General features: G+C 33.8%; 5 protein-coding genes and 1 long non-coding RNA gene across 10 annotated transcripts; 2 read left to right on the top strand and 4 right to left on the bottom strand.

The window, feature by feature from the left end:
- Nucleotides 1-306: 306 nt before the first annotated feature.
- On the bottom strand, nt 307-916 carry LOC105670547 (uncharacterized). Its single transcript, XR_001100449.2, has 2 exons — nt 776-916; nt 307-556 (listed from the first exon to the last, which is right to left on the bottom strand). It is a non-coding gene; the product is annotated as an uncharacterized lncRNA (long non-coding RNA).
- A 767-nt stretch (nt 917-1,683) lies between these two features.
- Nucleotides 1,684-4,369, bottom strand: LOC105670543 (uncharacterized). Its single transcript, XM_012364096.2, has 9 exons — nt 4,212-4,369; nt 3,854-4,023; nt 3,532-3,673; nt 3,243-3,451; nt 3,014-3,154; nt 2,673-2,908; nt 2,382-2,564; nt 2,062-2,224; nt 1,684-1,944 (listed from the first exon to the last, which is right to left on the bottom strand). Exons 2-9 carry the CDS (start codon nt 4,001-4,003, stop codon nt 1,909-1,911), a joined length of 1,260 nt encoding a protein of 419 aa, XP_012219519.2. The 5' UTR covers nt 4,004-4,023; nt 4,212-4,369; the 3' UTR covers nt 1,684-1,908.
- A 374-nt stretch (nt 4,370-4,743) lies between these two features.
- On the top strand, nt 4,744-7,694 carry Grasp65 (Golgi reassembly-stacking protein 2). The gene is made up of 7 exons (XM_012364184.2): nt 4,744-4,975; nt 5,556-5,636; nt 5,724-5,927; nt 6,015-6,232; nt 6,321-6,405; nt 6,575-6,896; nt 6,965-7,694. The coding sequence occupies exons 1-7, from the start codon at nt 4,913-4,915 to the stop codon at nt 7,438-7,440; spliced, it is 1,449 nt and encodes a 482-aa protein (XP_012219607.1). The 5' UTR covers nt 4,744-4,912; the 3' UTR covers nt 7,441-7,694.
- A 158-nt stretch (nt 7,695-7,852) lies between these two features.
- NP15.6 (NADH dehydrogenase [ubiquinone] 1 beta subcomplex subunit NP15.6) lies at nt 7,853-8,669 on the bottom strand. Its single transcript, XM_012364185.2, has one exon. It carries the CDS (start codon nt 8,488-8,490, stop codon nt 8,056-8,058), a length of 435 nt encoding a protein of 144 aa, XP_012219608.1. The 5' UTR covers nt 8,491-8,669; the 3' UTR covers nt 7,853-8,055.
- Nucleotides 8,670-9,321: 652 nt separating this feature from the next.
- Nucleotides 9,322-14,996, top strand: LOC105670549 (apoptotic chromatin condensation inducer in the nucleus). Of its 4 annotated transcripts, none has more exons than XR_001100450.2 (10): nt 9,322-9,499; nt 10,125-11,499; nt 11,743-11,830; nt 11,911-12,021; nt 12,091-12,292; nt 12,382-12,590; nt 12,666-12,893; nt 13,184-13,444; nt 13,652-13,957; nt 14,253-14,996. XR_001100450.2 is itself a non-coding variant. In XM_012364105.2 (10 exons), exons 2-9 carry the CDS (start codon nt 10,127-10,129, stop codon nt 13,769-13,771), a joined length of 2,592 nt encoding a protein of 863 aa, XP_012219528.1. In that variant the 5' UTR covers nt 9,322-9,499; nt 10,125-10,126; the 3' UTR covers nt 13,772-13,779; nt 14,253-14,996. The 4 variants fall into 4 exon arrangements, 3 of the variants coding, with proteins under 3 accessions (XP_012219528.1, XP_067216360.1, XP_012219527.1); XM_012364105.2 differs by having other exon boundaries at nt 13,652-13,779; XM_067360259.1 differs by having other exon boundaries at nt 13,652-13,794.
- A 329-nt stretch (nt 14,997-15,325) lies between these two features.
- Nucleotides 15,326-21,004, bottom strand: TM9SF2 (transmembrane 9 superfamily protein member 2). 2 transcript variants are annotated; one of them, XM_012364108.2, is made up of 15 exons: nt 20,638-21,004; nt 19,991-20,058; nt 19,801-19,894; nt 19,577-19,712; nt 19,315-19,436; nt 19,094-19,220; nt 18,682-18,833; nt 18,414-18,590; nt 17,576-17,732; nt 17,295-17,472; nt 17,045-17,204; nt 16,834-16,985; nt 16,643-16,754; nt 16,402-16,573; nt 15,326-16,316 (listed from the first exon to the last, which is right to left on the bottom strand). In XM_012364108.2, the coding sequence occupies exons 1-15, from the start codon at nt 20,770-20,772 to the stop codon at nt 16,249-16,251; spliced, it is 2,010 nt and encodes a 669-aa protein (XP_012219531.1). In that variant the 5' UTR covers nt 20,773-21,004; the 3' UTR covers nt 15,326-16,248. The 2 variants fall into 2 exon arrangements, with proteins under 2 accessions (XP_012219531.1, XP_012219532.1); XM_012364109.2 differs by having other exon boundaries at nt 17,576-17,720; nt 20,638-21,003.
- Nucleotides 21,005-21,360: the final 356 nt, after the last annotated feature.

Genomic DNA, 21,360 nt, shown 5'->3' with positions numbered 1-21,360 from the left:
TGCTTATTATTATTTATATACGGTGTACCTATTGAAATAATTCCCCTTTGTAAAAACTATAGTAAGATTTCATCTTTCGAGATTGTTATACGATTTATTCTTCAGTATAAAATATATTTTATATTCATATAAATTGCTTGTATATATAAAAAATTATATAAATATCTTCTTTTCTGATTATCAGTAAGCTGTTTTTATTAGTCATTCACAGTCATTTATATTTTTGCATGAACTTGATTTTTTCATCAAATCATCATCCTGTGATTCTTCTTGCAATGGTTCGATGATTCTCTCATTTGTCGATGATGCAGTAGTATGTTCGTCTTCCGAGTGCTGAATGTATTTTGGTATTTCTTCAAGGACGGTTCTTTTGTACGGCAGGAATGAAGTTTGCATGTTAAGCTGAACCGGAGAGATCTCCAGTAACGGCTCTTGCTGAGAAATCACTTCCTGTTGATCGCATTTAACAAGTGTATACAGTTTGCGAAATGCCGAAGATGTCATTCTTGCCGTGAGGATTGTCAGAAGCTGTACAAGACCATGTGTTCAAAATTAACTAACCACGGGGCTACTTAGCCCTGGTCTTGATTACATATTAACTTGTTTAATATTTAACAATGCTTTTAATAGAATTGTCTACAATAAATTAATAATAGATTTATTTATAATAAAATTCTTAGATTCTTAAAATAAAGACAAAAACTTTGAGAAAAAAAAGATGTTAAAGAAAATTTAATTAATAAAAGGTTAAAACGCTTTCTAACTATATACTCACAATGATTAAATTTGCCGATTGCCGCAGTAAAAATATAACGGTGGGATATATTAGAATAACTGTTACTTCCATCAAACGTGAAACGGCAGCAACAGAGAACAAGACACCGGATAACATTAATAGGATTATAAGTTGAAAAAGTCCAATCAACGCCTGCAAAAAAAAACATCTTGATCGGATTAAAAAATACAAAAATATTTTAGAATTTTAAATTATGTATATAATTGTAAAATAAAGGACTTGTCTAATTTTTTTACCTTTTTAAGAGTATTAACTTTATCAATTCTTAAATACAAATTATAAATCTTACGCTCTAGTAAAAAATTCTCAAAAGTATTCTTACACAAAGGATCCACATCGTTTATGTCTTTTGTATCATTAAAAACAATTTGAATTCCTCTCAATTGCAGATCTTTGCAATTTTGTCCATCAAAGTTCGGACGTTCCACAGATTCCATTCATTTTAATTTGACAAATTCCATTTCTTGGTTCAATTGCACGCAATGATGAAAAAATTGCAGCTCTTTGAGAAGCGATAGGATTTGACGATATAAGAATCATATGATAATGCTTTGACTAAGATTTTAACAACCAACTTCACATACATTGCGTTCTTAGTGTGTAAAAAAATTAAGATATAAATTAATAATTTTGCAAAAGTTGAAACTTGTAAGAATCTGTGGGATTTAGCTTTTATGGCACGTAAAAAATTTTTTTATAAAATTTTTATATTTATAATTTTTTTAAATATAAACTATATCCTAACGAATAGTGCGAGATCTGTCGAAAACAAATATTAACAAAATATAGATTCTATTCGCTTTATCTCCCAATTATGTAGCTGGATTCTGTCGGCAGAATACAAGCTTAATATGAGCAACATAAATGATATCTGATCTACTTCAATATTCTGATTAAAAATCTGCTGACAATTTGCAAGCATACAGCAAGCATAATATTTCGCTTACTGATTACTACTATTAAATGATATAGAATATCATTTAATTCAATAAACTTTTTATTCTAAAATTAAATATAATTAAATAACAGTGTAATTCCTTTTATATGCCTCTTTCTAAATATCCTCAAATTCTTTCTTTTTTTGAGATATTTTAAGATATTTCGAGATATAATTAATGTCTATTGGCAGCTTGCCGTAGTTTTTCTTCCTGAAACAAAATTATAACGTTTATATTAGTAAAAGAAAAATATTATATATACGTATATAAACAATTTATGATTCAATGCTTTGATATATCTATAAAACTGATTAAAATGTAACTCACTTCATTAACTTCCTTATCAAAAATCTCTTGGCATGAAGAAAGAAGAGCTGTAGTTTCCTTCTCTATTTTCGAAATGTCTGCATGTAATTCATTCTTCTCCAGGCATTTTTCATTATAGCAAATTTTGGCAGCATTTAATTTGATTTTCTGTGCCTTTTTCTCACTATAATAATATCAAATTTTAATTTAACATTTCAAAGTATTATCAAAGTATTTAATATTGAAACTTAAAGACAACAAATGTAAAAGAGAAAGAAAAAATCAAACAAAAAACAAACTATTTCAACAAAAAACTCAATTTAAAACTTATGCAATATTACCTCAATAGTTGTTTGTGCAAATTGAGCAATGGAACCAAATCTTTCTCTTGATGCGACTGCAGTTTATTTGTTTCAGTGTCCACTTGATCTTTATGCTCTGCTAATTTAGTTTGCAATATGGATAGCATATTGTTCGATAAATCAATTTCCTTTTCAATATCATTTGATTTAGTTTTCTTGTTTCTGCAAAATATTATAATACATGTCTTTATTATCAATAATTTCTAAAATATATGTAATAATTTAGTGAAAAATAAAAAATAAAATAAAAAGGTGAAAATAAAAACATACTTTAGCTCTTTATATACATCTTGCAATAAAAGCAATTCCTTTTTCATTTTTTGTGTGAAATTTAATATCTCTTCTACTTTTTCTATGGACTGTTTTTTTTCCTGAATAGCTTCCTGCATTGCATTGCGTTCTTCTTCCTTTAGATTTTTTTGTGTCTCGAGTTTATTTAAATTAGAATGATACTCTTCTGGTGAATGTACAATCTCTGATTGTAATTCAAGTATCATCTTGTTCAACTAAAAATTGTATATTGACAATTTATCAAATTTGTTATTTAGCAACAAAAGAAAATATCACATGTACTATGAAAAATTAAAGATTAAATAAATAAAGACATTTACCTGCTCTGTTTCTGTCTTAAGAGAGTTATAATGTTCTTTAACTTTCTGATTTTTCTTTTCAACATCATTTTGAATTATTTCAAGTTCTAAGTTCTTCTTACTAAGTTTCTCTGACTTCATATATTGTATGTCACTCTTGAGCTAATAGAAAAATATGTATAAATGTATTATTGCATGTCGTAGTAATAAAGTTAAAAAAATAGATATATATATTTTAATAGAAATTTACCTTCTCTATCAAAGATAACTTTTTTCCTTTCTGCAAAGCCTTATAAGAAATAGACTCCAAAACTTGATCTTTTCTTTCTCTTAATTCTTTTACTAGCTTAGATGAAGCTTGAATTTCTTCCATCTTATCATTAAATTCTGATTTTTTAAGCATTGTATATAACACAAAATTGGAAAGATATTTTGCTTGTTTTTTAAGCCGTTTTTGTCCTGTGGAATTTATTTATGGCATTAATAACATTATTCTAACATAATAAACTTCTCAAAAAGTTCTAAGCTAAAATTAATACCAGGACTGGTGATGTCAGTAAGACAAAAATTATGTAGAAATATTTTATCAAGTACTTGTGTCAGAACTGTATACAAATTTATCAGATTTATGAAATCAGAATCCTCATAATATGTCATAACATCAAGTTGCTCTGGAATTGGCTGCAAAATTTTATTATAAATAAAAAATAATAAATGAAATGTATAACAACTCTCAATTTCATGTTATTCCAAATTATTCTCATATATATATATATAATATACATATATATATATATATATATATATATAATATACATAAGTATAATTTATATAACATACAAGTCCTTCCTATAGTTTTACCTGATCAATTAAGTTCATATCAATTGAAAATTTTGACAAGAACTCTGTCAACAAATTTAGAATATAATCTTCTGTTGGATCTTTGAGGTCTTCAATAGTTGATGGCAGTGCTGCATCCAATAAAAGACAGTGAATCTTAAACAAGTCCATGATGATCGATGAAATGTTACCTATAAATAAATAAATATTAATAAAAAATAATAAATTGTAGCAAAATAGAAGAAAACATACTTTTAATATACTAAAATAAATATAAGAAAGATCAGTAGCAAAATTTTTCTTCATCAGAGAGAGAGAGAGTTTGAATAAAATTGCACAGTTCAGAGTAGATAAAACTTGTCTTCAATCTAAAACTTACTGTCTACTATTAGAAAATGGATTTAATTTCTTATTCTGCCTTATGTGCACCAAATATATGTAAATTCTTCACTGATATATCTCAGGATCTTTCGACCACAATCTCGATCGTAATAAGGTTGTAATTTGTAACTGTTGTAACCGTTGTAACACTTCGAAATTATTTAAATCTAGTAACTTCAGTTTTTTATTATTATATTCCATTTCCATGAATTGCTTTAGACCGGATCTACAATAGATGTAGTGAGCTTTAAGCCGTAAGAAATTGTCCAATCACAGACGAATGTGTGAAGAATAATTAGGTCTGTTCTTTATAGCTGAACTAGCTGCACTAGTTCAGAGTTTATCTTTTTCCTTCCAATGTGGAGAAAAAAAGATAAACTGAACTAATGCAGCCAGTTCAGCTATAAAGAACAAACCTATTGACTACGACTACCTATTGTAGATCCGGCCTTAAAACTGTGAAATCTAAAATGTTCCTAGTATAAAAAATTGTGTTTAGAACTATTTTAAGCATTTAAGGTTGCATTGCCTGACGTTGGATTCTGCCGCATGGCGGTCGTGACGTCATTATAGTTTGCGTTACGATACTTGTGCCACGTATTTTTGCAATTTAAGTATTCTTCAAAGTAGTGCAATCGACAAATGGTTTAATGTTTTTTATCTATACACCTCTGGTGACCTAAGAAGCTCTCAGCAAATATGGGATCATCTCACAGCGTGGAAATACCGGGAGGCGGTACAGAAGGTTATCATGTATTGAGGGTAAGGTGACCTGTCAATATTATTTGGAACAGTATCTGACCATTCCGAATATCATCCTCTTTAAAAAACATTTGCATAAAAGTGTTGGAAGAAAAAATAATGAAACTTAATGTTGTGTGCCATTATAGATATTATGCATTCATATAAATTTAGATTAATTCTCTGCACGACTTTTCGATCTGTCTGCAAAAGTTGACATATTGACTGTTAGAAATATATTACTCATAGTACATTTTTTATTTTAATATTTATGACATTGATTTTTTACATTAAATATCTTGTCTTATTAATGACTAATGATGAATAAAATTTATTTGAAAATGAATAATAAATTAAGTTGTCATTTGTTCGCTCTTTTGTTATCAAAAAATCCATAAAAATTTAGAGATAAAGTATGTAAATATAAGGATATCTTATATATTCGAGTTCTTATATAGCCATGATTTTATTATGTAAGTATATGTGATTACCAATGTAAAAATTGGAAAATAAGAAAACAAAATTTTATTCTGACACATGCTGGAAATATGTATTTATTTTACATAATACAAAATGATAATTTATTTCTGTTTGGAAACAGGTTCAAGAAGGCTCTCCTGGACAACAAGCAGGGCTTGAAGCCTTTTTCGATTTTATTGTGGCAATTGGGAGTACTCGTCTGGTATGTTTACTCAGTTCTTATTGATAAAAAATATTTTTTATATACTTATATATTACAGCTATTTTAAACATTGTACATTTCTCTCAGGACCAAGATAATGATACCTTGAAAGAACTTTTGAAAGCTGGTGTAAATAAAGAATTAATTATCACGGTATACAGTAGCAAAACACAATCTGTAAGAAGGACAAAGATTGTACCAAGTGTGACATGGGGTGGACAAGGACTGCTAGGTGTTAGTATACGTTTCTGTTCGTTTGAAGGAGCCAATGAAAATGTCTGGCATGTACTTGTGAGTATAGATTTTAAATTTTATGTCATTTTTATGTATTAATAGAACATTATTTAACAAGAGAAATGCTGATGCTCGAATTCACAGGAAGTTCATCCATCGTCTCCTGCAGAATTAGCTGGTTTACGACCGTTTACTGATTACATTATCGGAGCAGATTCCATTCTTCACGAAAGCGAGGACTTATTCACTTTAATAGAAGCGCATGAGGCACGGCCTTTAAAATTGTATGTATATAACACTAAGGATGACTCCTGCAGAGAAGTGACTATCACACCTAATAATACTTGGGGCGGAGAAGGAAGGTACATGATTTTCCACAAGATATTTCAAATCAAATAATTGTTAAAAACTACAACACAATGTTCATGAATATTAAATTCTCATATACAGCTTAGGATGTGGAATTGGATATGGGTATCTACACAGAATACCAGTTAGAAGTGTGCCGGAGCATAAACCTGTTAATTCATATGCGGTAAGATGTTATATTATTTGCATAATATTTTAACTTTAATATATGTAGATAATCTGAAAACAGAAATATATATATAATTAACAAAGTTAGACAGTAGGTTATGAAAATAGATCTAAAAAGTTTTAGAACTTTGTAAGTGTAAATTTTATATTAAATACTTTCATTTCAGAATACTACTGTTGTGCAAACAGTTATGCAAACTCAACCGGCAACGACAGTGAGTGTTACTACCACTGCAGAAGAGACTAAACCGATTATCAGTGCACCTCCTGCATTACCTATTCAGCCGAGTTACACCGTTGCGATTGACAGCTCCACAAAAAATGTGAATAATGAACAAGAAGGTATTTCAACTCAAAACATATCAGGACCAAGCACGCAAGTGCAGGCAGCGAGTCAGGTCAACTTTGCTAGCACTGCTGGTGGCTACGCACCAATCAATACAGCTCCTCATATGTTTTCGAATCAGCCTACCACCAATTTCACATCTGGTAAATACAATTAGACATTTTTTTTATTTCTAACTATTCAAAACTTATTTATCTACTTAATTATTTAGGCACTTATCAAGTGACTCCAAGCATTCCTGGTATGCCAACCATCCCCCTGATACCAACAACATTATCAACGAATATCACCAACCCTTATGAAGCTGCAACAGCACCGCTTGGATCAATCAATTTCCCAGGACAACAGAGGGAGCAGAATCCTCTCCACGGCGTGACTGCGATAAATGTGCCAGGATTGCAGAAAGAACAAAATCCAATACACGGCGTGACTGCAATTAATGTCCCAATGCAGAGAGAGCAGAATCCTGTCCATAGTGCAACCGTGGCTACTGGATTTAACGTGCCTCAGTCTCACATTGTGACGACACCTATCTCACTGCCGGGACTACCACCTATCACAGTCAGCGCCTCTTTGCCGAACCCTTCCTTCTACCCATCTGTTCTTCCAGAACAAAATCAATTACCACCTGGTATTAATACTACCACTGTCGCTCCGACGTTACCGTCATCAACGACCACGCAGTAACAAGCGTGTGCTTTTAAAATTAAATAAATGGGAGAATGATTTTCACTTTAATAAAAAGTATATTTATAAGTGTGCTGGTGATACGAAATCGGATTATATGGTCCGTTTTAAACTCACAATCCGATAAGACTAAGTTTTATGTCTTTAATAAACATTAAGAATGTGATGCACATAGCAAATTTTTTTAATGTGTACTAAAGAGGATATTGATGATGTATTATTGTACATAAATAAAATGCAAGATCCTAATTATATTACATTGTAGCATAAAAATTATTTTTTGTTTTTATTCTACAAGTATGTTACACATGTATTATTTAATTTTATGTATATCTATAATTTTTTAACCATGTTGTGTACATGTAATAAATATGTAATGGCACACATATTTATCAAATAACAATACAGAAACTTTTATTTCAACACATTTTAATTAAAGATTGTAAGAGCCAAAGAATGTCATGATTGTAAATTCAACCTTCAAATTAAAAAGATTTCAATCGCAAAAACAGTATTTATTATATATTACCCTCAATTATAACAAGTACTAAATCCATACAGATGGACAGTGACGACACTTTAAGTTCAGAGTTCTCAGGATTGTCGATACACTCTTTAAATAATGATCTCTGTATCACCCAACTCCTCGTCGGTTGGCAGAATTATTTTAGACGGATCAATTAGATTGGGATCAATGAGAGGAAGTCCATTTTCCTCTCTATGGCGAAGCCGCAGGTATGCTTCTCGTTGCGCCCAATCCTTGCCTCTGACATCAGGCAGATAAGCAAACACGGTGCTTCCAAGCACAATGACTATAGTTACAACGACAAACATTGTCTGATGTAAGGAGTGACGATCCAATGCCTCGTCTTCGTTGTCAAAACCATAACTAACCCATTTTCTCTTGACAGGTTGCGTTTGCTCTTTACTATTGTCGTAACATCGTGGTGTCGTTGTTATCCTGCGATATACCGTCGTCTCCTTGGGTGTCATTAGAGCTAACCCCCTACGCAGACCTTGCGCGCAATTCATACGAAATAACGCTGCCATCGTCAATTGTATGTTTATATTCTTGCTGCGAGTGACAACTGTCACGGAAAATACGTGCAAATTCCAATGCCAAATGTATTATGTGAGCCGTGTGTGCCGATCAAAGGAATTAGATAATATCTCTTCAAATATATTCGTACGAATACACATATAGCTATATTTTTGTGTTATATATCGTTTTCATGAACCAATTGTAATACTCTGTGAATCGTCTCTGGTTATAAAGGATTCATACTACAGTCTTTATTCGCATAGCCTATCAGTTGTCTGAAAAATCTACTAGTCGTGCATTAAACGCAGGCAATTTGAATGTGGCATAAAAATCAAAATTGTCCAACAGAAATGACCAGAAGCGATCATCTAAAGCCCGTAATTAGACTACGCATTGAAGATTGAAGATTGAAATTTGACCAATCAAAACAAAAGGAGTCTTTATCCTGATTAGTCAAATTTCAATCCTCAATATTTAATTTCAATCTTCAATGTGTAGTCTGATACAGGCATTAAGCCCCTTACACAATGCCAGGCAACAGGCAATAAGAACAGGAAATAACATACAAGAGAAAGAGAGAAAAGCTATTTCTCTCTTTTTCTTTCTTACATTATTCTCTATTCTTATTGCCTGTTGCCTGGCATTGTGTAAGGGGCTTTAGACTTGGTAGAAAAAAGACGCAAACATATGTCCGCTCGCTTCTACAAATTGAAAGCCGAGTGCACACGGACACGTGACGTCAGCGGGTTTCGGTTGTGTGCGTATGAAGGTTTCCAGGGAAAACTGGCAGTGCTGGCGTCTGAAATCTGGCGTCACTGTCATCTAATATAATGTAATAAGTTTATGGTCGATTGAGCTGTTGTATGGCGGCTCTCGCACGAACGGACGATAGGGTTGTTGAATAGCGTCATCGTGATCGCGGTACCTCGTCGAGAGCGCGATATTTATGTGTCACCGAGGTCGCCGGCGGATACCAAACGTTTAATCACATCTATTGAAGTAGCACAGCAAAGTCAAGTGAGTAACTGCTTTCGTGGATGTAGCGATCGCCGTCATCGCTGCCGCCGAGAGTGACCCGCGCGTAATTTCGCGCTGATAACCACAAACTGAAGTACGCTAGATCGATCGACGAATTCGAGGGAGACCTCGGCTGCGGCGAACAATCTACGGCAATGCGCACGAATGTGCAAATAAGCGCTGATCGTAAAGGATTGATGTGCGTGATTAACGTGCAATCCCGATGATACGAATCGTCATTTAATAGATTAAAGTACATTTCTCCGCCAATTAGTATTTGATCGCATCGCGTGAAATTAATATGGAGGCAATTTATGTGTGTGTGTGTGTGTATATGTATTGTACGTACATATACACATATATTAATGCCTCAAATTTAAAATAAACACAAAACTTGTCACTGCAAGTATTATGTTTTATGTAAAATATGTTAGTAGAGAGAGAGAAGAATAAGATCTATGTATTAGTAGATTATATGTGAAAATGTTAATGCACAAACAGTTTATTTATTAAACTGTTTATTAACATTTTCATTATGAACAATTGATTACATGTTGTAATCTAATAAATGAGTGTATAAATTAAGTGTGCATAATTATAACAATTTAATTACATTATTTCTTAGGCATGAGGCGCAAGAGCGAAAGGAACAAAGCTAAAGGATCTCCTGAGAAAAAAGTTGAGAAACCGACAAGGAAATCGACACGTAGGCGTGGCAGAAGATCGCCTTCTACTTCATCTGAACAAGATACTTTCGTCGAGGATGCTAAGAGTGCCATTCAAGTCAAAGAGATCGAACAAAAAGAGACAAGCATGCAGACGCGCCTGCAGAGCAAAGAATTGGAGCAGACATCACAAGGACGTGAGGAGAAAATATACCCTAGTGAGATAGACATAAAAGTGGATTCACCGGAAGACGAGGAGGACAACGGCGGCTCCGTGTGGAAAGTGGCGAGGGCGGATGCGTCGCCCGGCGAAATACAGAAGCTGAAACTATGTAGGCAGCGCAACACGTCAGAAGCATCATCAGACACAGCACCGTCGAGTAGGAAAACTGTCAAGTCAAGTGGCAAGTGGCAAGAAAGTGGTGAGGGCATTGCAGAGGAGGCTGACTCGGCAGATGAGCAACTGGTTTCTTGTACAAGAACGCTCAGTAGCGCTGAACAGCCGAACGATCCCTCCTCTTCATACCCAGGTCAGGACTCCAACGAAGAGGTAAGTGATAGCAAGGAGATCCTGCCTGAAACCACTTCAGCCAACTTGTTGTCTGACGATAAACCAAACATAGATCAGCATGGTGAATCAAATGAGGCAAATTGCGCTGCCCAAATCGTTGATAGCGAACCTGGTAAGCCGGGTAGCACGACAGCCGCATCATCTCCTAGCCCAAATGGTGATGATACTTGCGAGAAGACTGCCACCGCTGTCACGGAAGTTAAGGAAGAAAAATCTGCAGAAGACATCATCGAAAAGCCAACGGAAACGGAATTTAGCAAAGAGACTAGTGTAGAAAACGTAGCTAATAGAGATACGAGTAGCGAGGATGAGGACGATAAAGTGAAAACGCATCGTCCGGCGGATTCGTCATCCGAATCGAATGACGAGTCTCGTCTTAAAAGTAGCAGAGCAAGTAGCGACCAAGCGTCGCCACGCACGATTCGTAGGAAACCTCGTAGTAAATACAGAGACTCGTCTAATTCAGAGACACCAGATTCCGAGGATGAACCTATTGAAAGAAAAGTAGTCTCTGAGCCTTACGCCGAAGAGGAGGAAGAGGAGAAACAAAGTACGGAATGTTCGCAAGAGAATAAGGAACAATCGGCGTCACCGGAAAGAACCAACTCTCACTCGAACAATGTAGAAAAAGTGGAGATCGAGCAATGCGAAACTGTTCCGGATAAATCGGAGGAAAGTACGAATGAAAAGTCGGAACAGATTGCACCGGTCAGCACCCAGACGGTCGTTCACAAACCTGTTAAAGTCAATTTGAAGAGATCATTGTAAGCACAAATATCCTTCTACAATGATTATCTACTCGACGAAGTAATTTTAGTTGAAAAAATTGTGAAGTTTAGATAACAGATATTACTGCAAGTTTTCAATGTATCGTTATTTTCAGGATACTTTTTAGAATTAATATAAATATAATTGAGTTAGAAAATCAATATTATACGAGACAAGACTATATATAATTCAAAACTATATATATAATTCAGTTACAATAATTTCTATTTATTTTTCAGCTCGGCAAGAATATTATCTGAAAAAAATGAAGTGAAAAGAGACGATGCCGATGCAAGTGTTGATAATGAATCTAGTAATCAAAATAAGGTATAACAATTTAATATTTTATCGATATTTAGAAGGATATTGGATTTTTCAGTGTTATATTTTAATGATGCGTGTTTAAGGAAAATGGCAGTGAACAAGAACCAAAATGTGTGCCAAGGAAACGTCGATGGGGAACGGCACTTTCTACAGATACAACGCCTTCATTCTCTATCTCAACTGATTCACTCAAGGTAACTTTATTCTGCTACGCATCTCTCTTCACATATTCTTCAAAAACTTACTAAAAATAATGTTTATAGGCCTTGGTACCAGGTGCAAAGCCATTATCTATCAATGAAGTTCGTCTTTCGAAAGACGACGACGAGGATAGAGATCGTCATAGGAGTAACGACAAGCGGCACAATTCCAACGATAGTACAAACGATAGTAAGGTGACGGAGGAAAACTTGCAGAAGAATGGTGCTGCTAAAAAGGGAAATGCAAAAGTGGATAATCACCTCGGTAAGCGTATTCGTCAATTATTTGTAAATAAAGTCAGCAAATATTTACTTAATCATTGAATATAATATTCGGATTTTATTTTTACGCAGCAACGAGGCGAAAGATATCGATCGTGAAGGAAGTAGCACATGTAAAATCGCCGAGTCCACCAGCGTCTAAACCTACTAATATCCTCTTAATCAAGAATCTGGTTCGCCCCTTCACGCTAAATCAGATTAAAGAGCTTCTTTCGCGTACCGGCACCATCGTGGAAAACGGATTCTGGATGGATCGAATTAAGTCCAAATGCATCGTCGAGGTACGATTGTATCGAATAATTTATAAACAGTAACATGAGTTATTCAGAGTGTTTATGATTTTTCCGTTATTACAGTATTCCAACGAGGACCAGGCCTTCGAGACGAGACAAGCGCTTCACGGGATCTCCTGGCCGATGTCAAATCCGAAGAAGCTTCACGTAGAGTACGCCACAAGCGAGGATATGGAAACTGCTCGGGAATCATCCAAGGAACAACCGATTGCTCGCAAAGCTGAGCTACTATCATCGTCGGATGCATGGCAGCAGGATTGGGTTCGCGATGAAAAGACTAATACAACCAAAGTAAGAATCTTTATAGTACGATCTTGCTCGTGACATTCCTTAAACCACCGCACAGTAGGCCAGAAGTTTAAACAAAATGAGACTAAAACAAGACATTTCTGTTTGAGTAATAAGAAATCTTTTTTTTATATAATTGCCAAAAAATTTTAATATTATTTAAGTGCAATAAAATATTCTAAATGTTGCTCTAATGTCTATTTTATAAATAAATAGCCAAAAATTTGTTTGAACCTTGGTTCGATTCTGGCTCACTCGATGGTTCCTGATTAATTTAACGTGACATGCACTAGGTAACCGTGGTGAGAGAGTGGGACTTGGGCAAGGAGGACGGTCCGCAGCACATCAGGGAGAAAGAGCGCGACAAGAAGGAGCAGGACAAGAAGCGACGAGCGAGGAGTCGGAGCCCAACGTTGGACGCGCACCTATCGGCACCAGCTCGTAAGTTCAAGAAGAAGGAGGACGATCCGCCGCCGGCTAAGCTCCTGGACGATCTCTTCAGAAAGACGAAGGCAACACCTTGCATATACTGGTTGCCACTTACAAATGAGCAGGTAAACTCAGATCATTTGAAAGTTTAGCGATAAATAAATATATAAATTTGTTAATTTCTTCATTCTGAGATATTTATCAAAGTCGTATAAGTACAATAACATATTTAACTTTCGCAAAATCTAACTTACACATTATTTTATTGTGCAACTATTCGTTTTATCGATTGATTTATCGACATTAACGATGAACATTTTTACGTGTTGCAGATAGTAGTAAAGGAAGAGATGCGGCGACAACACATGGCGGAACATGCGCGTAGGTTAGAAGAGATGAGACGTGCCGACCGAAATAGGGACGGCCGACGTCGGCGCAGTCCAAGAAAATAGAGAGCAACGTATTTTCTGCAAATGTATCTTTCCTTCTCTGACCTGACCCTAACCTTGAATTTGGCTTTAGTCAACTCACTTCGTCCTATCAGTTCTGCATCCTACTTTTTTCCCACTACATATTTATTGCGGATACGTTGTTTTGCTTTCTTTTTTGTATCTGAATTGGTCGACAACATCCAATAGGTCAATATATTTCAATATTCTTCAATATTTCAATATTCTTTATACAACTTAAACTTACCTTCTTTCGATAAAAGTGAAGACATCAATTTCGAATATTTGGTTCGCAATAGTTTCCGTCGTAGTTTTTTTCTCTCTCAATTCTATCCTTATTTTCTTCCTTCATTCTCCTTATTTCGATTTCGATTGCATCAATTGATGTACAGCTATCCAGAGTTCCTTCAATTCCTAGTTTCCTGTCCCCGTGTATCAGGATTAAACCATGCTTCTTACAGGTCAACGTTTATCTATCCCACAGAGAGCCAATAACTGTAGATCTGGCGCATAGTGGTACTGTGTTTACCTCGACTCACGGCAGATGATACCAATTCTCTACGCCATAATGAAACAACATGTGACAATGAGAGACAAAAAGCGTGCTCGCAGCATCCGCACGAAACTGTTTTACGACGTGGGAAACTCCTCTTTGAAGAAAATAGACAAGACACATTGTTGGATGTGGAATAATCAGGCACTCATGACTCGAGTAATGTTCGTTCTTTTGCTTTTTTTTTGGTTTTCTTTTTATTAACTCGACTCTGACAAGTCTGCACGAATGGATCTGGATGTTATCAAATTACGACGTTATCTGAGTGGAAAATACTATTGTCCGAAATATAGAAGAGTATCATCGTGAAAACATTGTATTGAACGTTGATAGACAAAAAAAATGGAACTTTATTTCTGCGTTAAGTATTCTTCGTAGTGTACTTTGACTTCCTTGAGCACGACGCTCCTAATCTTTGGAAGCATTGCGTTAATTTTTGTGACCCGTGCGATAGCGCAGGGCGAAGACACGTATGTAAATAACCGATATTCCATGGTGTGTCATGTAAAATTATTAATAAATATAAAACAAAAAAAAGAACACGATGTTAAGACATACAAAGTACATTTACCGCTTACTTTTTACGATACATCGATTGGAGAATTTGTTATTCACTTGTAGCCGAAAGATCGAGAGCATGTGATAAACAAATACATTTATGCTTAAAACAAAGAACCGTCTACATTGTTATTTAATTTGTTGCGTTTTCTTGAATTTTTTGATGAATTAATAATAAAACACTGCGCGAAATAACACACACATATGTTCCGTAGCATCGTTTAAAATTATTACAAACTTGATATATAAACTTATTCGATAATTTTATTTATATCAATAATAACATTATCAACGCGCTAACATTAGATACTTTAATTTACAAAATCTGAATATAGAATGTGTGCATGTTGACTATTAAATACATCACGATTACGAATACTATTCGGTAATAGTTTGAAAAGAAAAAGAGAACAAAGGAACAAGAGACATAAAACTCAATGGGTAAGTTAGTTCTCAATTTGTACATTTTTATTATTTGTGTAGTGTGATTCAGCTGTTTATAGCTTGATAATTTGAAAAATATGATATAATGCGCATTCCGTAATTAGATTCGAATTACGCGGTGCATTAATGGATATACGATGCGTCTACATTCAACGATCAAATTTTTCTATAATATTTAAAACCTATCTTTTTTAAATAATTCATTTATGTAATAAAAAAAAAGAAACAATGATTCGTAATCCTTATGAATACGGACGCACCGGACATGTCATTAATACTTACGATTGTACTTCTATACCATCGTGATTAATATTTTGTTACCTTTTATTATAAAGAAATTCTCTCTTGATATCCTGGTATCATGGTAAATGTAGAAATGAACAGTGAGTAGTATGGCCCAGAATCGAATTTCACATTACACATCAAAGATTTAATCAAAATCCTAGACGTGTTGTGGCTGTATGCCGCATAAATATCCTTTCGACATAGGCCAAGCATTTCGGAATTCATAAAATAAAACAAAATGCTTAGACATTACTTTTCACGGATATCTAAAACATACATCATCAACATTCATGATATATGTTAGACGCTTATTCGAAAATACTTCTGAAGAATGTCTGATAGTCGACAACGATACCCGATATTGCCCTCTGAAAGTTGTGAACTTTTCGCGTTAAATAAATGACTACAATTTTTTATTATTATTATATGACAATATTCGCGCAACCATGTTATACATGGTAATATATTATGACAATAATAATGCGAAGAGTCGTTTACACATCATTATTGTTCCCTCTTTGCTTTTTGTTTTTAACGCGGGTTCACATAACATCGACTATCGCTCATTCTTGTTGCGATCAGTTTCATTCATTACACCACACTCATTGTACAGGCTCATTGTTCTCGTCACCAGTTTTATTTAATCAACCTTCACAACACTATAAATCTTACGCACAAACCAAAAACAGGCGAAGAAACCAATGGAACCTAAAATCAAATGATAAATTTGCTTTTTTTTCTTTTCTAAATATTACAGTGTTTAAAACGAATGAGTAACGAATAAAGCTCTCACCTGTCAGAAGGAAGAATAAGTAAACCATGATAAACGTATATCCGAAATATAGGAACGTAGAAGTGGCGCCTTCAATGTCTAATTTAGTTATGAAGAAGTGTATACAATAAATTAACAAGTAGGCAGCAGTAAAGCCTGACGTGAGAAAACTGCGCCACCACCAGTGATAATCCTGCAAAGAATTTTGTCAACATTATGATTTTCGATAAAAGTTTTCTAATTTCGTACGATATATACTCGCCTCCGCACAAAGATGGAAATAACAGAGTAGAATCGTCGTTTCGGAACATGTGATGACGAGTATAAGAAAAACCAAAAAAAGAAATCCAAACATGTAGTACACTTGGCTTGACCTGATGAAAAAAATGACGCGTAAGAATGTTGTAGTTTATCGGATGTTTATTGATAAAAATATTTCTGTCCAATACGTACCAAAGGGAATTAAGTATAAAGAATAATTGTATAAATATGCAACCGAACGGCAAGACACCACCCATGATGACTCCAGGTATTGGCTGCGTGTAGAAATTTTGCTCCGGTATTTGTCGTGGTATCTGATTCGTTCGCACCGGATGCTCCAAAGCCTACGATATTATCATATCAATTATTTGCAGACACCGCGATAACACTAATCGATAATTACCCTTTTCTTAAAACCAAAATAGGCGCCGATAAAGGTCAACGGTACAGACACTCCAAGCCACAGTGCCAGAAGCGCAATCAGAGTACTGAAAGGTACTGCGGCTGAGCTTCCATTCACCCAGAATATTAAGTTCATTATGAAGAATAAACTGAATACGATTCTGAAAAGAAAAAAAATATTTACAATAAATTTACGTTGAAGCATAATCAAACACATACTTTATTTTAACTAAAATAACGTTAATTTATACCCAGGACTGAGCATGGATGTGAGTAGTACGTTGGACTTCCATTTCTCTCCGCCGAAACTCTTATATATCCGAGCAGCAACGTATCCCGCAGTTGTTCCCAGACAAACGTACAACACCATCGCACAAGTCATCAGCGCGCCTCTATTAGCAGGCGAAAGAAAACCCAGGCAGGCAAATGCTGCAATATTTATTATAATATTTATAATTTATTGTTTGAGGAAAGAGAAAGAAGAATCTCAGGATTAATCTTGAATTTGGTTAATGTTATAAATGGGATTTACCTAACGTAACCAACACCATGAAAAACACTTGAACACCGGATCCAAGCAAAACTGAAAGCAACATTCCTTTACGCGGAGGGCGGAATACATCGCCGTGTACCAATTTCCATCCAAATTCCTCTTGTGCATCCTCTCCTGATTCTATCTGGAAGTAGGCCTGCGTTATCGCAACACAGAAAAAATGGATATCATAATCTTGTGAAAGTGAAGAAAACATTCGGTTACCTTCACCTTTTCATGAGATATGTTATATTGTTGCGTAAAAGCTCAATCTCGCGCGAGCAAGAGAATCAATTTTGCTTTATTCATCGTTCCTTAGTATAGAGTTAATGTATGGCATGCTTCAAAATTCGATGCTTAAATTATTAAATGTTAAGGGGATGTATTTCTATGAAATCCAATATTTGGAAAGATTAAGATTTATTTAAGTCTTATTCAGTAACAAATTTCTTTATCATGAAAACCTCCGAAAAACATCAATTTAGCATACTCAAATCTTTTACAATTTTCTTAAATTTTATTCGAAGATTTTCAATATCTTTATATCAGATCAAATTTTAAATAAAAATAGGGTAATGCATTTTTAAATTTATGTTCTTTTGATATTGTTCAAATTAGTTATTAGTGTAATAAAATTATCAGAAAAATTCCTAACAATTTAATTAGTTATATATTTGCCTTGTAATAAAATAATTATGAAATGTATGAAAGAATGTGCAGAACACCAATGAAAAGTATTATTAAGTAAAACTATTTTTTTAGTTTATACAAGAATGCAGAAAATTTCATGCAGTTATTAAATTATATAGTATAATAGATAATTTAGTATGATAAATACCTGATTATATCGCGCGATGTCTTTGTGCAGAGTGCGAAGCATTATCATGGCCACCATGCCAGAGAGAAACAGAACAATAATCAGCGAATTAAGAATACTAAACCATTGAATATTCGTGTGCGGCATCGATTCTAAGATGTAATCCCATCTTGATGACCATTTGATTGTGTTATTTTTCTAAAAATTAATAATGAATTTTTGAAGTATAACAATAAATAATTAATTCTTTGATTATATTAAAAGATTTCTAATATTTATAAAAACTCACCACAAATTTCACGGAATACGTATACCTCACTTGGAGCGTTTGTCCGGATGCGAGCTCATTGGCTGGTATTTCTAATGGTGTCTGATTTTCACAATCTGAATCTTTCAGAGCTGTACCGGTATGTTTAATACTATGAGGCACTACTTTCACAGCTATAAAAAATAGATATATATATATAATAAATAATTAATTATTTAAAATTAAAATTAATAAAAAATCTAGCTCTTCTATTAAATCAAATAATAAAGAGAGTAAAAAGGGCTAGAGTCAACATAAAATCTTTGTACTAGTAAATCTTTCTTAATATATTAATGTACAATTTATTAACATAGAACCCTTTTTACTCTTTAGATTATTTAAATTGCAAAATTACATGCTGGTGGATCAATAATTTACTTGTAGAAATACTTACATATGATACGACCACCGTTTTCTTTAAAAGATGTTCCCCATTCTTCTGTGGCACCACTGTGGTAAGTTATAGTGAGATTCACATGATTGAATAAGTAATAAGTTTTCGGTTTGTTATATGGAGGACCCTGTGAACACATGTAAAAAGATATTCATTAAATAAACTCAACTTAATATTTTCATAATTTTTAAATAACTTGATAGTTCATCTTGTATATTTACATGTATAGTACAAGTGTCTTGCTGAGATCTAGAGTCCTTGGAATAACAACCCATGGGGAAGCCAGTGCTACAATACTGTCGCTCATCTTCCAGCTGATAACACCATGTTACTGGCATATTATCTAAAAGACAATAGAATATTATTAGAACCATTAAGTTATTAACCATAATACTAACAATATAATTGCAGAACGAATTTTTTAAAACTGTTTACAATTTTTTTACAAAAATTTCCTAATTTAAATGCTTTTTGACACTTTACCAACAATCCAGTGATGTTGATAATTGACTGCTATTCCTTTCCTTAATAATTGCAACCTCTTCTCAGCCATCTCATCACCTCCTGTATATTGTTTTGTGCAAGCTTCAACACATTTGACATCTTTCAAGAATTCCAACTAAAAATGTGATAATTTATATTTTATTTCTCTTTCTTTTAGAATCTAAATTTAAATATAAAATTATCTCGAATTTTATTGCTCTTACTTTGTATGGAGACGGACGTATCCGTTCTCCAAACACAACTTGTCCCAAATTCTCAACTGGAGATTGTCCATCTTCCACTGTGCAGAAGTCAAAACTAGATTGAAGACATTCATAAAATATTAAAAATTGTTACAGAAATTATATATATTAAATAACTGTTATATAAGAATTAAATATTAATATTACTTACTGACTATATTCATATGGTATGACATATTTCTCTGTGTTTAGTCGGTTCACATATAACTTGACATCAGACTAAAACATAATTAAATAGTTTCCTATAACACATATATCAATAATAAGACTTAATATTATTATGTCAGGTCATATAATCTTGCTAATATTGATAATATAAAATTGAATGTATCTCTTTCTATATCATGCAAAAGAAAAAGTCATAATCTCTTAGTAATAATATATCTCTTATGATGATTTTAAAAAGTATTAAATTATGATAAATAAAATAAATATATTATCAATAAAATATAATTAAAAAATTATCTATCTAATCTAATATTGCATAAATTATACATATATACATATTAGAAAAGTATAATGTAATCATGAAGAGATAAGACACTTGTATAACTTTTATATATATATATACAATATATATAGCAATGAATTCATAAACGGATTTCCGAAATAGAAAAAGATATAAAGCATAGTGAGATAGCTGTAGAAAAAATATATAAGATAGCGGATAGATATGTATAAAAAATAAGTAACAAAGAGGTATCCACTGTGTGTGTGCAAAATACACAATGTGCGGAATACACAAGATCCGTCAATCATAACCAATCGGTCGTCTTTCACAATGTTTGCGCGGCATACCTTGCACGTTGACGTAGTCTCGCCGGTTTTGCAGTAATTGACGGGTGCCAGGCCGGGCAAATAGAACGCCGAGGCACCGTACAGTACACAGAGAACAGTATAAAAGACTGCCGTCGCAGTCGTCGCCGTTCCCATCGCCGTCGCAATCACGGTCACTGCGTCACCTTAAAGTGTCCGTTTTTTCGTTCGCGTTTTTTTGCGTAAAATATTTCCTTCTACATAAAAGCGTGTAATCGCATTATACGTCATATACGTTGTGAGTATTTCGTGCACAAAACGTCGTTGCGAGCAAACGAGTATCACATCTCAACCGCTGCCATGACACGTCATGAAGTGCGCGACGACGAGTGTCTGGTGACTAATAATCACCCCGGCCCTCTACCTCCCTCTAATGCGACGATTTCATGTTTGAATTTCGCGCTTATTTGCGGTCGCAAGATGTACGATGTATATCTAAAAACATTTTATTAATTAAATATCGAAATATTGTATGTGCATCGTGAATTTTTCATTACTTTGAGTTTTACATTTATCTTTACATTTAATTTTTCACGTATATTAATGTCAATCTGTCAAACAGCTTGAGGCATAAAATACGAATATCTAGATACGATGCGCCTGCTCCAACTTGTTAATCTGCTGCAATTCATGTGACAGAGCGTCTTGCTTCCATGTGTACGTAAACTAATGTTTTCAATTTGTCCAACTGAAAAAAATCCAGAA

The sequence above is a fragment of the Linepithema humile genome, chromosome 8 (genome assembly GCF_040581485.1).
Source record: "Linepithema humile isolate Giens D197 chromosome 8, Lhum_UNIL_v1.0, whole genome shotgun sequence".
NCBI classification, from domain to species: domain Eukaryota; kingdom Metazoa; phylum Arthropoda; class Insecta; order Hymenoptera; family Formicidae; genus Linepithema; species Linepithema humile.
This window is presented reverse-complemented; position numbering and strand designations above follow the sequence as displayed.